Genomic DNA, 12,708 nt, shown 5'->3' on the forward strand with positions numbered 1-12,708 from the left:
TGTCGGTGCATTCTTGAAGTTGAACATGAAGCAAGGTAAACTCCTCTAATGGCACTGGGAAAGGAAACCAGTGCCCTTTTATAGCAGGCAAACCCGTATTTAAAAGAAAATGTTCGGTATTAAAGAGGTAACGTTATTAGATTTGACCTGGTTGACCTTGACCTTCATGCCTGTTTTCACATACTTAGTACGACTGATGAAGAAAATAATTGTATTTATATTCTTCTCCCAGGTGAAACCACTGGTGCAGAGCGGTAATGTTTTTCCCACCTCACTTCCTGGTGATCACTTGCCACAGAAACCGTGTGGCCGCTGCCTCAGCATCTTTTCTCTTTCCTGCAGATGCTTTCATTTTTATTTTTCAAACTCTGAAATATTTAGATTTTCTAAGCACTCCCACATTATGCGTGAGCCAAACGCAGACTGGCAATTATCTCGGCGGAAACCATATAGAATTCAGTATTGTTGGAAAAGGGAATATCAGCATCAATATACATATAATTATATTACACATAAATATATAATTATCCAAAAATCCCATGTTTATCTGGCTGAGCTGCCGGGTAGATTCACCCCCCGCCTCCACACACACTCACACACACACACACACACACACACGCACACACACAGAGATCTTTAATCAACATTCTGAGGGGGCAGAGGTCCACAGTTGGACCCATCATTATATCTGCATTAATTAGGAAAGTCGTTTTTTCACACCGCATTGTCTGAAAGGAGATTGAAGGAAAAGTAAAGAGGGGGAGAGCGGCCTGGGAGTGGGACTCCCAATTAGAGACATGTACCTGCCATGAGGGAGGTGATTATCTCCCTTCTCTGCCATTATCTTATCCCTTCTTCATCGCAAAAAAAATCCCTTCTGTTCCCACAACTCTTTAACAGTCTCATTGCTTTTTTTTTTCTTTGTCTTTCTGCCTATTTTTTATTATCTTTCCCCCGCTCTTTGTTTCCTTTATTAATTCCTCCTCCTCTTAGGACCCTTTCTGTTCCCTCACTCTTTTTAGAAATTTTGACAGTTCATTTCCTGTCGAGTGCGAGACTGCTGCTGGATATGAAATAAATGACAGATCTGCACTCGACAAGCACGAGCAGAGGTAAATAAATGTGCAAAAACAGCTCTATAAACACGACACACACACACAGTGATCCAGAATCCAATATATTGCTCACACACACACAGGTAGGCAGCCACACACAGACACACACACACCAGAGCAGACAGCAATATACATCAACACACACTCAGGTGACTCTGCAGGGAACTGCAAACAGCCGCATGGAATAGGACATCTCATTAACTTAGCATTATCTACCTACACAACCACCCCATCAATCTCTCATTAGGGGGGGAAGTCGGGGGTCTGGGTGAGTGAGCCGGCTCTGGTGTCCCACTAAATACACTCCTCGCTGTCACAGGAGCTACTTGGAACCATTATTAGTGCGTTGGTGTCATCATTAGCCCGGGGCCGGCACTGCGTCACCTTGGGCGTCACCTCGGCGGGGTCGGGATCTTCTCCGACTCTTCTCCATCCTTTTGCCATTTGCTCGAACCTCCTGCGAAAGGTTGGAGTCGGCCGCATGAGACAAAGGCTGTCGCGTTTCACAAAATCAACACCTTGACTCGGACAAATCCACCCACACCTCTGCAAGGTAAGCAGACGGGAAAGATAACGCACAGTAATTACTCCGGCTCCTGTCACTCTCATTACAGTAGCAGAGGAGGAGAGGGTGTGAGGTGCGTGCACAGAGTTAGCCGTGCTCTAATGAGGCTCTGTGTGTAAGGTGGTGATCACAGCTCGCCGACGGGGGGGGATGTCCCCAAGCCGACCTGCGCAATTAGGCCTCTGAGGGGGGGGGGGGCAAAATAGCTTGCCCTGTCCGACAAACTCAACTGTAACACCCAACTGTCTCAACAAAGCTCGACAGACGCGTCTCCTCTCTGCAGACTAACCAGCGTCATCTCCAGCTTCGTGCCGTCTTACAAGGAATCAGCTCTCATGCTTCTGCTGCTTTGTTTCCTGCAGTTGAGAAAACAACCCTGACAGTTTGCACCGTGAGTGGAGTGTGTATAGTCTTAATAAGCTCTCCTATCTGCTGCGGCGGGGAGTCGGTGGGTGGCTAGTTATCACCGGGCGTAACAAGGGATGTGAGAACTCTGTCTGGCTTCTGGATGTGTGTGTGTGTGTGTGTGTGTGTGAGGGGGAAGTTACATTTGAAGATAAGGACAAGAATGTTATTGACGTGTGCGAGTTGCATGTGTGTGAGCTCACACGTGTGCGGTCTTGATGAAGCTTGTGAACACCTTGCCGTGCAGTGCTTGAGGTGAGGAGCAGACACACACACACACACACACAAACACAGACACACAAACTGAAGCTCTACACAAACTGAAACACACATGAGGGACTCCTTTCTGCAAAGAGGCTAGTTTAGCATCCTGTCTACCTTGAAGACAGAGGAAAGAAGAATTGCAGCAAGTACGATCGAGACTGACTTAGACAGGAGAGGAAAGCCTCTGTAAATAACACAAATCTATAATTGTAGCTCGCCTATAATGGAAATACAAGTATATGAATTCAATTTTGTGAAGTACAATATAATAAAAGAGTCAACTTAAGTAAGGATGAGTGAAAGAAAGCGAGACGGCAGTCAAACCGTCTCTATAGACGAGATTTATGATGAGTCAGCGAGCCTTTCTTCATGCCAGAGCCTCGAGGGCCCCGACTGCAAAGACCCTGCCCCCTCCGGCCAAGGATCTAAAGCTACACAACGGCTCATGTGGTATAAAAGTGTGGAAAGAAAGACGTGCAGGCTGTGAGGAGACTTCAAAGTATTCAGTAGGATCTTTCAAATCATAGCAGTTACGCTGCAGCAGACGCAACGGCGACAGGTTTGTCACTATTAGGTAAATATGGTGCTTCTCAAAATATATATATATATATAATATGCAGGGTTCAGACAGGGTGGTATCGTCCCTGATCTCCGAATTCATATATTTCCCTTCCTATATTAATAAAGGCAGAAGCCTGGTGTGAGTTTTCATAAACATGTCTCTAAATTTTGAAAATGTGTCTAATTTTTTATTGAAAAAGCAAACGAAAAAATTCCTCATTGTCCAATCCTGAAAACTTTAGAGACGAATGCAGCAAACAGCTCAGCACAAGTCAAAGAAATCTGTCCAAGTCTCCCATTTGCAGAACAAACAGCAGAGTAAGAGAAAAAGGTAAAAAGAGAGCGAGAGAAAGGCGGAATAAGAATGAGTAAGTGGGGAGGAAAAAGGAATTAAATGAGCGAGAGAGGGAAAAGTGAGAGCGGGCTAAATAGCCTCTATGCCTTGGAGAATAAACAGGAGACACTGAGAATAAGAAACAGCCCTGAGAAGTAACACAAGAAGAAAGGGAAAGTGAGAGAAAGGAAGAGCGATGGATGGGGGAGCCAAAGCTCCTGTGGAAGTGCAGCTCGGCTGGGGAGCAATAAGGAGCTTAGGAATATATAGAAGCATTGCTGCTGCATTCAGAGGCACGGGGAGAACAGTTAATCAGCCAAGCAGAAATGTTATCGCAGTAATTAGATTGCTCTGTATGTATCTGTGGCGGAGCGCGCTCATCGCGGCGGAGTCAGTAAAAATGGGAGAGGAAGGAAAGAAGGGAAGGGGAGACGCGGGGAGAGAGAGAGAGAGAGAGGGGGGGGGAGGGGGAATTAACACTGAAGAGGGTGGTGATGTAACACCGAGCCTCCTTCTCCTGTTCTGGCAACGCGGCGCTGCTCCGCGGTGAGACTAGTCGGAAAATATGTCAGGCCCGGAATAGACAGAATAACATCCACGGGAGAAAATAGACAAACAAGAGCTCTTTAACATTGGTGTGGTTTCCTGGTGGAAATTAGGGATCATGCTACAAGTGGACTGACACCCGGCGACAAGGTCACGCCGGGCCACGGGGACCCGCTGGTGAATGGCAACGGCGTTAACCAATCCCGGCCGGGATCAGCTTCCATTAATGTGCGAGGGGAAAACTGAGGATCAGATCTACCCGATGCTAATCATAGTTAAAACGGCCTCACTTAGAGCTTATTAATAATTCAAGTGAGGAGGATGCGAGTTGATGATTCATCCGCTGCTTCTTATTTTGACGTGTGTTTGTTGGATTTCAGAGGCTGCGACTGTCTCATGGTCAAAAACACTTTCACGTCCTCTTCTACAGGACTTCAATGTAACACCTGGAGGAGAGAAGACGGAGGGAGACAGATTGGTATGAATGCACAGCAGGTAGTCCTCGGGGGGGGGGAGTGAAAGGAAGATATGGAAGTCTTAATCAACGCCCGACCAGTCCCTCGAGTGCGGATACTTCAGATGGAGTGAGCGGGGGAATTGAGGGAAGGGAGGAAAGGGAGACGGAGGAAAGGAGGTGGTGAGACAGGAGGGAATAGGGAAAGGAAGAGAGAGTGAAGAGAGGAAGGTGAGGATGATGCGAATCGAGCAGTTGAGGTGAGAGAAGACACAAAAACAAAGACGAAGATGAAGCGGGGGGGCAAAGGAGGGAGTCCGGTGGGCTTCCCTTTAATTGATTGCATCTTTGATATGTGGAATATTTTAGCAATTCCACACAAAAAAATCTGTCACCTCTGGCAATTTGTCCCGTCTTTCCTCCCCGACTTCCCACTTCTGTCAGGGAGCCCATTCATAATTAATGAGCCTGCCGGTCTACACACCTAAAACCTGCCATTATAGGAGGTGTGTGTATGTGTGTGTGTGTCTCTTTGTGTATCGACAGATCACACAAATTGCATGAAATCTAACTTCATCACTTAATCACTGTGGTATTTAGCAACACAGAAAGAGTTTTGGTTTCCTATGCCGTAATCTCTGTAATCTAGGCGCGGATTCCTGAAGTTCCTCAAACGCCTCGTCAGACCTAGTCACCCTAATTTGCATAATGCACGCCTGGCAAATAGTCGGGCACGCCCCCTAGCAAAGCGAGGTGAAGTGATAGGCCGACAATTCCGACATGCATTGGAAGCAGTTGACCAATCAGATCAGATCATCAGGAGGGGGGGGGGGCCTCGAAAAGACAGGAGCTACAACTCAGTGTTTTTCAGACAGAGACTGAACAGAGGAGCAGCAGCAATTGACATTGGGAGGAAAGTGAAGGAGCAGACAAAGGAAACCAGGGGAGGGGGGGGGTAACCTGTCCAAGTTTCCCTCCATCTTTCCTACAGGATACGGTTCCCTGATATATCTCAGCTGCAAAACACACAGGCATAATATTCTCCCCCGGTGTTGTGCACACGAATGTGAGAGGACTGAATGTGCATACATGAATGTTAATCCGAGCTGCACAGTTCAGGATCCTGTCAGCGTTTCCCCCGCTGGAGGCTGCTGGGGAGAAGGGCCAGGTCAGCGCGGCTCCAGATGAGAGCCACTGGCAGAGCGGGAAAGGTTACACTCGTGGTTCCCTCGGCCCCTCCACACATCCTCGGACAAGAAACACTTAACCTTCTCCGTCTGGAAAGCAGAGGTCATGCCGTGTGTGTGTGTGTGTTACTGGGAGATATGTGAGGGGGACACAAGCAGCTCCCGCATGTGTGTGTCATTAGCAAGACCTTAAATGACAGAGGAAGTCCATCCATCACTCGTGGCATGAAGATGACTGGATGGGACATAACCACTATTGGAGGTGTAATCGCTTCCTGGCGCCCTGCCCTCTGAGTGCATGTGTGTGTGTGTGTGTGTGTGTGTGTGTGCCCGCGCGAGGACGTAAGATCAAATGCTCATTGGTCGTGACTGTTTCCTGTGGCGACATGAATTCCTTTAATTGGCCGGTGAGTGATGAGCAGTCGGCGGCCGAAATGCCGCTGAGCCGTCTGGCTGATACGAATGTGTCTGCGCTTCCAAAGCGTCCGTCCCTCCGGGTCAATTCAAATGTCATAACTCGATCGGAGCTGATGGCTCGAGGAGCTGATCGAGGACAATGGAAGTCTCATTTGATAATTACCTTCTGGGTTAATAATTCACTACGCAAATGCTCGGGTATCCTGTTCCTCAGCAGGATGAGTCCCAGACGTTACCAGTGGAAGTTTGACTAATAAATGACTTTAAATCTCTGCCGCTTACAAAATGTGACAAGTTCTTATAAAACGGAGGATGTAAATCAGAAGGGAACATTCATCAACAACTAAAAAAAATATACTTCGAATAATATGGCCGGGTAAAGCTAGACAGCTTATAAATAAACAGGAACTTTGTCGCCTCCAAAAACTCTCTGGCAAACTGTGAACGCAGGAGGTAAACAAGCTGTTTAGAGGCCCATGAATAAAGTAATTAATTCTTCAACTGCTCTGGTGGAGCGTCTTCACGGCGAAGCTGCGGAGGAGTGAGTCGGCTCGCCTGCCTCACCCCTCCCCTCCCCGCTGGAAGAGAAAAATGGAGGTGTAAATAAGAGAAAGCGGCTGGAGAGGATGAAGGGAGGCAGGTGTAGCCAAAGCATGAAAGACAAGAAACATAAAAGCGTGAGAGAAGAGAAGAGTGGATTTCAAGGGGGAAGGCGTGAGCCATGTGGAGGGAGGGAGGGATGGAGGGAGGGAGGATTGAGGAAGGGAAGGGCGGAGGATGTTGCGACTGCCCCTTTATCAGCTGATATATATGCATGAGGATTTCCTCATCATCTCCACTGTCAATTCCCCATCCCTCTGATATTTGACTGACAGCTCGCATCAACGCCAATACAGCCGCACATCATATTCAGGGGGAAGCTGCCCATCGCTCTGAATGGAGGAAAGAGACGGAGGGAGAAAAGTTAATTTGTTTTTTTCCGGCAGCTGCCGACGGTGATAGCGCTCCGCGTCTGTTTGCCTCCATGGCAAAGTTGTAAATTAGAATTGCGCCTGAATAGCGAGGAGAGGCGGCTGCTCCTGCTTTGCAAAAGGCTCTTTCTCCAACGACGGGTGGAAATACTTGGCAGCTTTTCATATTTCGGGCAGCGGGGAGCAAATTGTGCACAAATATGAATTGAGAGAAGAAAGAGCTGTAATTTGGAGACTACTCGGCTGTTGACAGTGTTTCAATGTCACGGCGTATTCTGGGGGTTGAGGGGACAAATGCATTAAGGACTGGAATGACAGATTGAGAACCAGACTAGGGACTGACTTAAACTACAATTACCAGCCTGTGTGTCTCTGCAAACCAGTTTCAGTCTCCATACACCTAATTCCAAGATTCGTATGAGGTCACTGTGACCTTTGACCCCTGAAATCGTATCAGTTGGTCTTTGAGTCCGGGGGGAAACTAGTCAAACTTGGAAGAGCTTCCCCAAACCCAGACATGAGATTTCATGCACAGCTGCTGCTCCGGACACTGGCTGCTGCAAACACACAAGAAACTAAAAGACAAACAACCTATGAACACGGAGCATTTAATTACGTTCACACACATGCATGTCAAGCTTCTTTGAACTGCAGGTTAAACCAGCACCAATGCATAAGAGAGGCTTTCGCATGATTGCCTTCACGTTCCCTGCGAACATGCATTCAAGCCAGGCCTGATTAGTACGCCACGGCGGCCTTCTCTATAGGTGTCAAGTGTTGAAAGTGATGAGCGGTTTTGAATGCATTATTTACGCGGAGATAAAGCGATGAATAGAGATGAAGGGAGAGAGAGATAGTGCTTATCCACCGGAGAAAGGTTTGTCTTGTGTGTGCAAACCGACGCACGTCCCTATGCATATTTTTACAAAAGAGAATACTAACGCTGATCGATCGTCTCTTGAAGACGTGGCTCCGTGTCGGTGCTGCTAACGGCCCTTAAATACCACGATGAGATGGCGGATCAAAGAAATCCACCTGCAGTGCATTAACCAGCGCTGGGATTAGGTAATGCACCTACAATTTAGCCCCATCACAGCTTAGAGTCACGGCTGAGACGCCCACACACACATGTCAGAGGGATTTTGGTATTCCTAGCAACACGGCTGACAAGGGCCTGTTCCAATAGTCTATCCTCCCTGCTTTCCTTTCCTTTCCTTTCCTTTCCTTTCCTTTCCCTTCCTTGTGTAATTGCTGGTCTTGCGCCGCATGTTTAGGGCACAAAAAAAGGGATTATTGCCGTAGCCTAAACATTCATTATCAAGCATTTTTCCTGGGAAATTCAGTGACGCACGGAGCAGCTTGACTTCACGAAGTTTGTTCGGGGTAAACACAACAAGACTTGGAGAGTTACTGGCAGAGAAAAGGGCACAGACGACCGAAACTCCACAAAGACAAGAAATCCGAGGAGCAACCTGTCTTGTGCTTGTTTAATTGGCGGGGGGGGGTCTCTGGGACCGCGCGGAGCTCCTATTAGCACACTTAATTGTCGAAAATCATGAACTTGTGTGAATTCAAGCGGGACGTGAGAGCTCATTCTGTCTAATGAAGTCTGGTTTAAATTAACAGTTCATTCGAGGACAGACAGGGAGGCTCTCGGAGAAGGGAAATATTCACCGAAAGAGAGAAGTGCACGATAGAGAGAAGAAAGAGACGAGAACAAACATCTTAGAACAGAAAGAGGAGAGGGGGGGATTATGTGAAAGTAAGAAATGAAGGGAGAATGGGCTCACGGAGGCGACTGAGGAGGCGGAGGGCACAATAACAGCGGTAATCCGTCAGAAATCATCTTGCGGTGGGCCCCTCCGCTCTGACAACACGGCTCTGCTTCTGTAGAGTACAGCCCACCAGTCACTACCTTTCAACCCGGCACATCCTGCTGCTCTGCAACCGGATAAGAGCGGAACGGACGCCGCTAATTGGCTTGCTTCCCTGTCGGATTCCTCCAGCGCCGCAAAACAGAGAAACGGAGGAGAGAGGATATATGTGTGGATTTGTAAACAGCGGATCAAAAATGAAAAAGAAAAAAACGCCAGCTCTCGTGTCCCCTTAAACTGACGGGGGGGGGGGGGGGGGGGGGCGTCGTCTCGGTGGGACGCGCGCCGATAGCGAGAGCTCGACATCGATCCTGAGTGACGCGACGTGGGGGGGGGGGACAAACACACACATGCGGGATGTGTCAGTGCCCAGCAGGGCCGGGGGGGACAGTTGAGCGATGATACGCCCGGTGACTGTTGACACACACTGGAGCGAGCGGGAGTCACACGCGTCTGCGAGGAGAGCAAACAGAGTAAAAACACACACGGCTTCGCCATCGAGCCGCATGTCAAGTGTCAGCGAGGCGGCGGGGCTCACTTGATGACACAATCAGAGAACGTTAGTCACAAGCCATATCCTTCAAATCCTGACCTCCTGATCGAGTCACGCCGGATCAGACTATAATGTGTCTAATCCTCACACAAGGCAAAGACGGGCTGTGAGCTCAAACATAAGCCGCGCGCACTAACCCTCCCCGAGGCTGGGAAACTTGAAAAAACTAAGTGGCAGAGGAAACTCGAGCCGGGATTAAATAATATTGTGGGCGTGCGCTTTATTCAAATCAGAGAGTGTGATGTAAATATCATTGTTTGACAGGGACGTGTGAAACCCCCTGACCAGGTTGTCCTCTTTGTTCAGCGGGTGTTGAGCAGCCCGAGCTCCAGTGTGTTTGTCTCTTTCTACGCTCTGTCAGTGGCGCAGCCCCCGGGGCTACGTTCCAGGCAGAGACTTCACTGCCGTCTGCTGAATACAGACAAGACAAGCAGTCAACCTCTGCTGAGGAAGGTCTGAGGGGCTGCTGCCATTTGTCTTGGCTTATTTAGCAATCAGGGAGACGGGATGCGAGCGGGGGGGGCTTCGCCTGGTGATGACAAAAGACGAGAAGCCGCAGCCGAGGCCAGGAACATGAGCAGAGTGAGAGAAGTAGACAGAAGGAGAATTTGCATCTTAAACAAAACCCGGTTTCTGCCAATGAGTACAAAAAATATGTGGTTCTGTATCCACAAGCTTCAATTTATCAAAACCTCGGGATTCCTGACTGGAAGGTTGGACAATACGTTTTGATGTTAGGACAAAAGCTTAGAAAACAAACCACATGATCCATTTTAGTTCCGGAGATTTAAATCATACCACATGATCGTCACTGGCAGATTTAACCAGTTGTCATACGACAGAAACTGAACTGTGACCACAAATCCTGATTAAGCCAATTAGAGCAATTTGGAATTCATACAGCAGGTTTGTAAAGATGGACGACACGTTCCCACTTCCTCCCACCGTCCAGAAACAACGGGTGACGCCATCTTGCGCTGATGATGTAATATGGAGGCAGATAAAGCTGTATTATGCCACCTGGGGGCGATCTAGACACTATGGCCACAAATGCTAATAAATATCAAGTTTTATATAATCTCCTAAACTGAATCTCTTCTATTTTGAGGGCCCTGACTAATATAGAAGCTGTGAGGATGCTCGTCACATAAAAATAACGAGAAATGAATTGGTCAAATAAAACAAATGCTCCCGCAACAAATGAGCGATTTCCAGAGGTCACCTCACACGCAGATGTTTGCGATGAGCTGCCACCAAAAGTCAACCCTCTCCTCATAGACTCCCCCAGATAAACCAAATAGTTACGGCCGCTGAAAGCACAGGGCCGACTTCCAACATCTGCTGCTGCTGTGCACACTTTCATTGCGGAGGTAAATTGAGGTCATGTGTTTATAATTTGCCCTTTTCCTAATGCTGCCACTGGAGTAAAATAACATTTGAGCGCTGCAATTAGATTGAACCGCACAATACTCCAGCTAATTAAGTCATATTTCAAGTTCAATAACAATCAAGTTGTCCAGATAAAGGCCAGGGAGGGAGAGAGGGGGGGGGGGAGAGAGAGAGAGAGAGAGTGCTGCAACAATGTGCTCAACAAAACGCTGGCTTCCATTGTTCGGCGTCGGTGTCTGCGCTCGGATGAACAGAGTGTCTCTGATTGTTGTGGCCATTTCAAAAAGGCTGAGATTGCAAATGGGCATAATGGGGGCCGTGCGGAGCAACGTGAACTGGTGTCAGGGAGCTCAGAGAGGCACGGAGACAGGGACCAACGTCAACTCAGATGTGTCTTCTGTCTAGTTTAAAACCTGTGTTTTCTATTTAAACTTTTTAACAGATGTCTTTTCATCAATACACCTCATCCTATTAATTCATAATTCACGTTTTCAGCCCAGTCCGGCGGCTTCCAGAGTCCGTTTCTATAGATCTACATTTCCCTGAAGAGTTTGTCTCAATCTCCAGTTTCAAGTGTTCTTCAATACAGCATGATACTCATCTTATATATAACGGTCCCTTTAAGTCTTTAAGTTTAAGAAAAAAGCTATTAGAGAAAGAAGAGGGAAACCAAAATCCAAACGTATAACCAGAGAGACTAAACCGCTCCTGTTTGCTTGTGGAGTGCAGATGCAGAGATTACCTTCCAGAAACTCATACAAACACAATCTGTCTCCCTGCTAGCAGCGTCAGCTTCTACATATTTGCTGGATATTGCAGCGGGGGAAACAGAGAGAGGATTCACGTGTGCACACAAATGCAACAATTTAAGACTTGCAGGGAGTTTTAGGTTAGTTTACACTGAACTGGACGAACGCCTTCTTCTATCTGTTTGTGTCCTTCATCTTGTCTTTCCCTGGCTCTCCCACCACCGGGCCCCTCGCCGTGTGAACATCTCTTCCATTACTGCCCTTGACACCGCGGCCGATTGGATTCTTATCTGCCATCTGTAGGGCCGACGCCTCCGCCCGCGCTATCTCTCGCCCCAGCCTAATTGAATCTCAAGTGTTGGAAGTGCGGCGATACACTGACCACACCGTGTCACTGCCAGTAGATAAGGTGCTGCTGGAGGATTGGAGCGTCACAATCGAGATGGGGACGCGCTGATAGAGGTGTCGACAAGCCGTCCGGGTCGGTACTGTGTCGCCGGGACTCTGTTTGGATTGAGAGATAATGAATACCCTCCATTACCGAGAAGGTTGTGTTCATAGCCAATAATCCAATATCCCTTAATCCTACTGAGCTCAGTGGGTAATTTGTTGAAACTACACCAAAGCGAAAGTAGGACAGGGGGTTGTTGTTTTCCATCGATTGCTACTCAAACCTGAAATTCTACTGTTTACACAAGGATTGCGTGTGATAGTGTGTTTTCTGTCACGGCTACAAAAAAGCTTACGTGGTGGTAGGTGTGAGAGAAAAGAGCCTGAAAGGAATCTCCGACACTCGAGTTCCACTTTCTCATGTGATAAATCTGTGCAGTTTGGCCGCAGAAGCAGAAGTAATTACCATCTTGTTGACGCTTGAGAATAAGACCTTGGGGTTTTAGGGTGCTGATGAAATACAAGCCTCATTACCGGCAGAATCAAGGTACTGGCATGGCAGTCTCTGGAACTACTTTACTTAATTCATCATAGACTAGCCAACTGTAAAGAGTCACCTCAGTGCCTGGAAGTTCAAGAGAGAAATAAAAACCTCTAATATTACTGACTCAAGTCTGCATGACATTGAGGCGTCCTACCTTAAAAGGCCAAATCCTTTCTTTTTGGTCTTCTTATCCGGATCCTCCGCAGCATTATCGGCTTTCTTCTTCCCCTTGCTCTTCTTCTCCTTCTTCTTCCCTTTGGTTTTCTTCTTCGTGTCGTCCTCGGCGTCCAGGTCCTGGCGAGAGGAGCTGCTGGCGGGCGTTTCGTGACCGGAGCTCTGCTCCGACAGGTCGTCGTCTTAGAGGAGGGTAGACGTTAACAATGCATCACA

The 12,708-nt window shown here is 47.9% G+C and overlaps 1 protein-coding gene across 2 annotated transcripts in view; it reads right to left on the reverse strand.

Annotated features, from left to right (window-relative positions):
• The window catches only part of pard3ba (par-3 family cell polarity regulator beta a), a 125,650-nt gene that overhangs the window by 37,923 nt on the left and 75,019 nt on the right, over window positions 1-12,708 (reverse strand). For both annotated transcript variants that reach the window (XM_062380477.1, XM_062380475.1), the window contains one exon: window positions 12,473-12,674. In XM_062380477.1, the coding sequence (XP_062236461.1) occupies window positions 12,473-12,674 (202 nt within the window). The remainder of the gene's footprint in view (window positions 1-12,472; window positions 12,675-12,708) is intronic.

This window comes from Platichthys flesus, chromosome 22, assembly GCF_949316205.1.
Source record: "Platichthys flesus chromosome 22, fPlaFle2.1, whole genome shotgun sequence".
NCBI lineage: Eukaryota > Metazoa > Chordata > Actinopteri > Pleuronectiformes > Pleuronectidae > Platichthys > Platichthys flesus.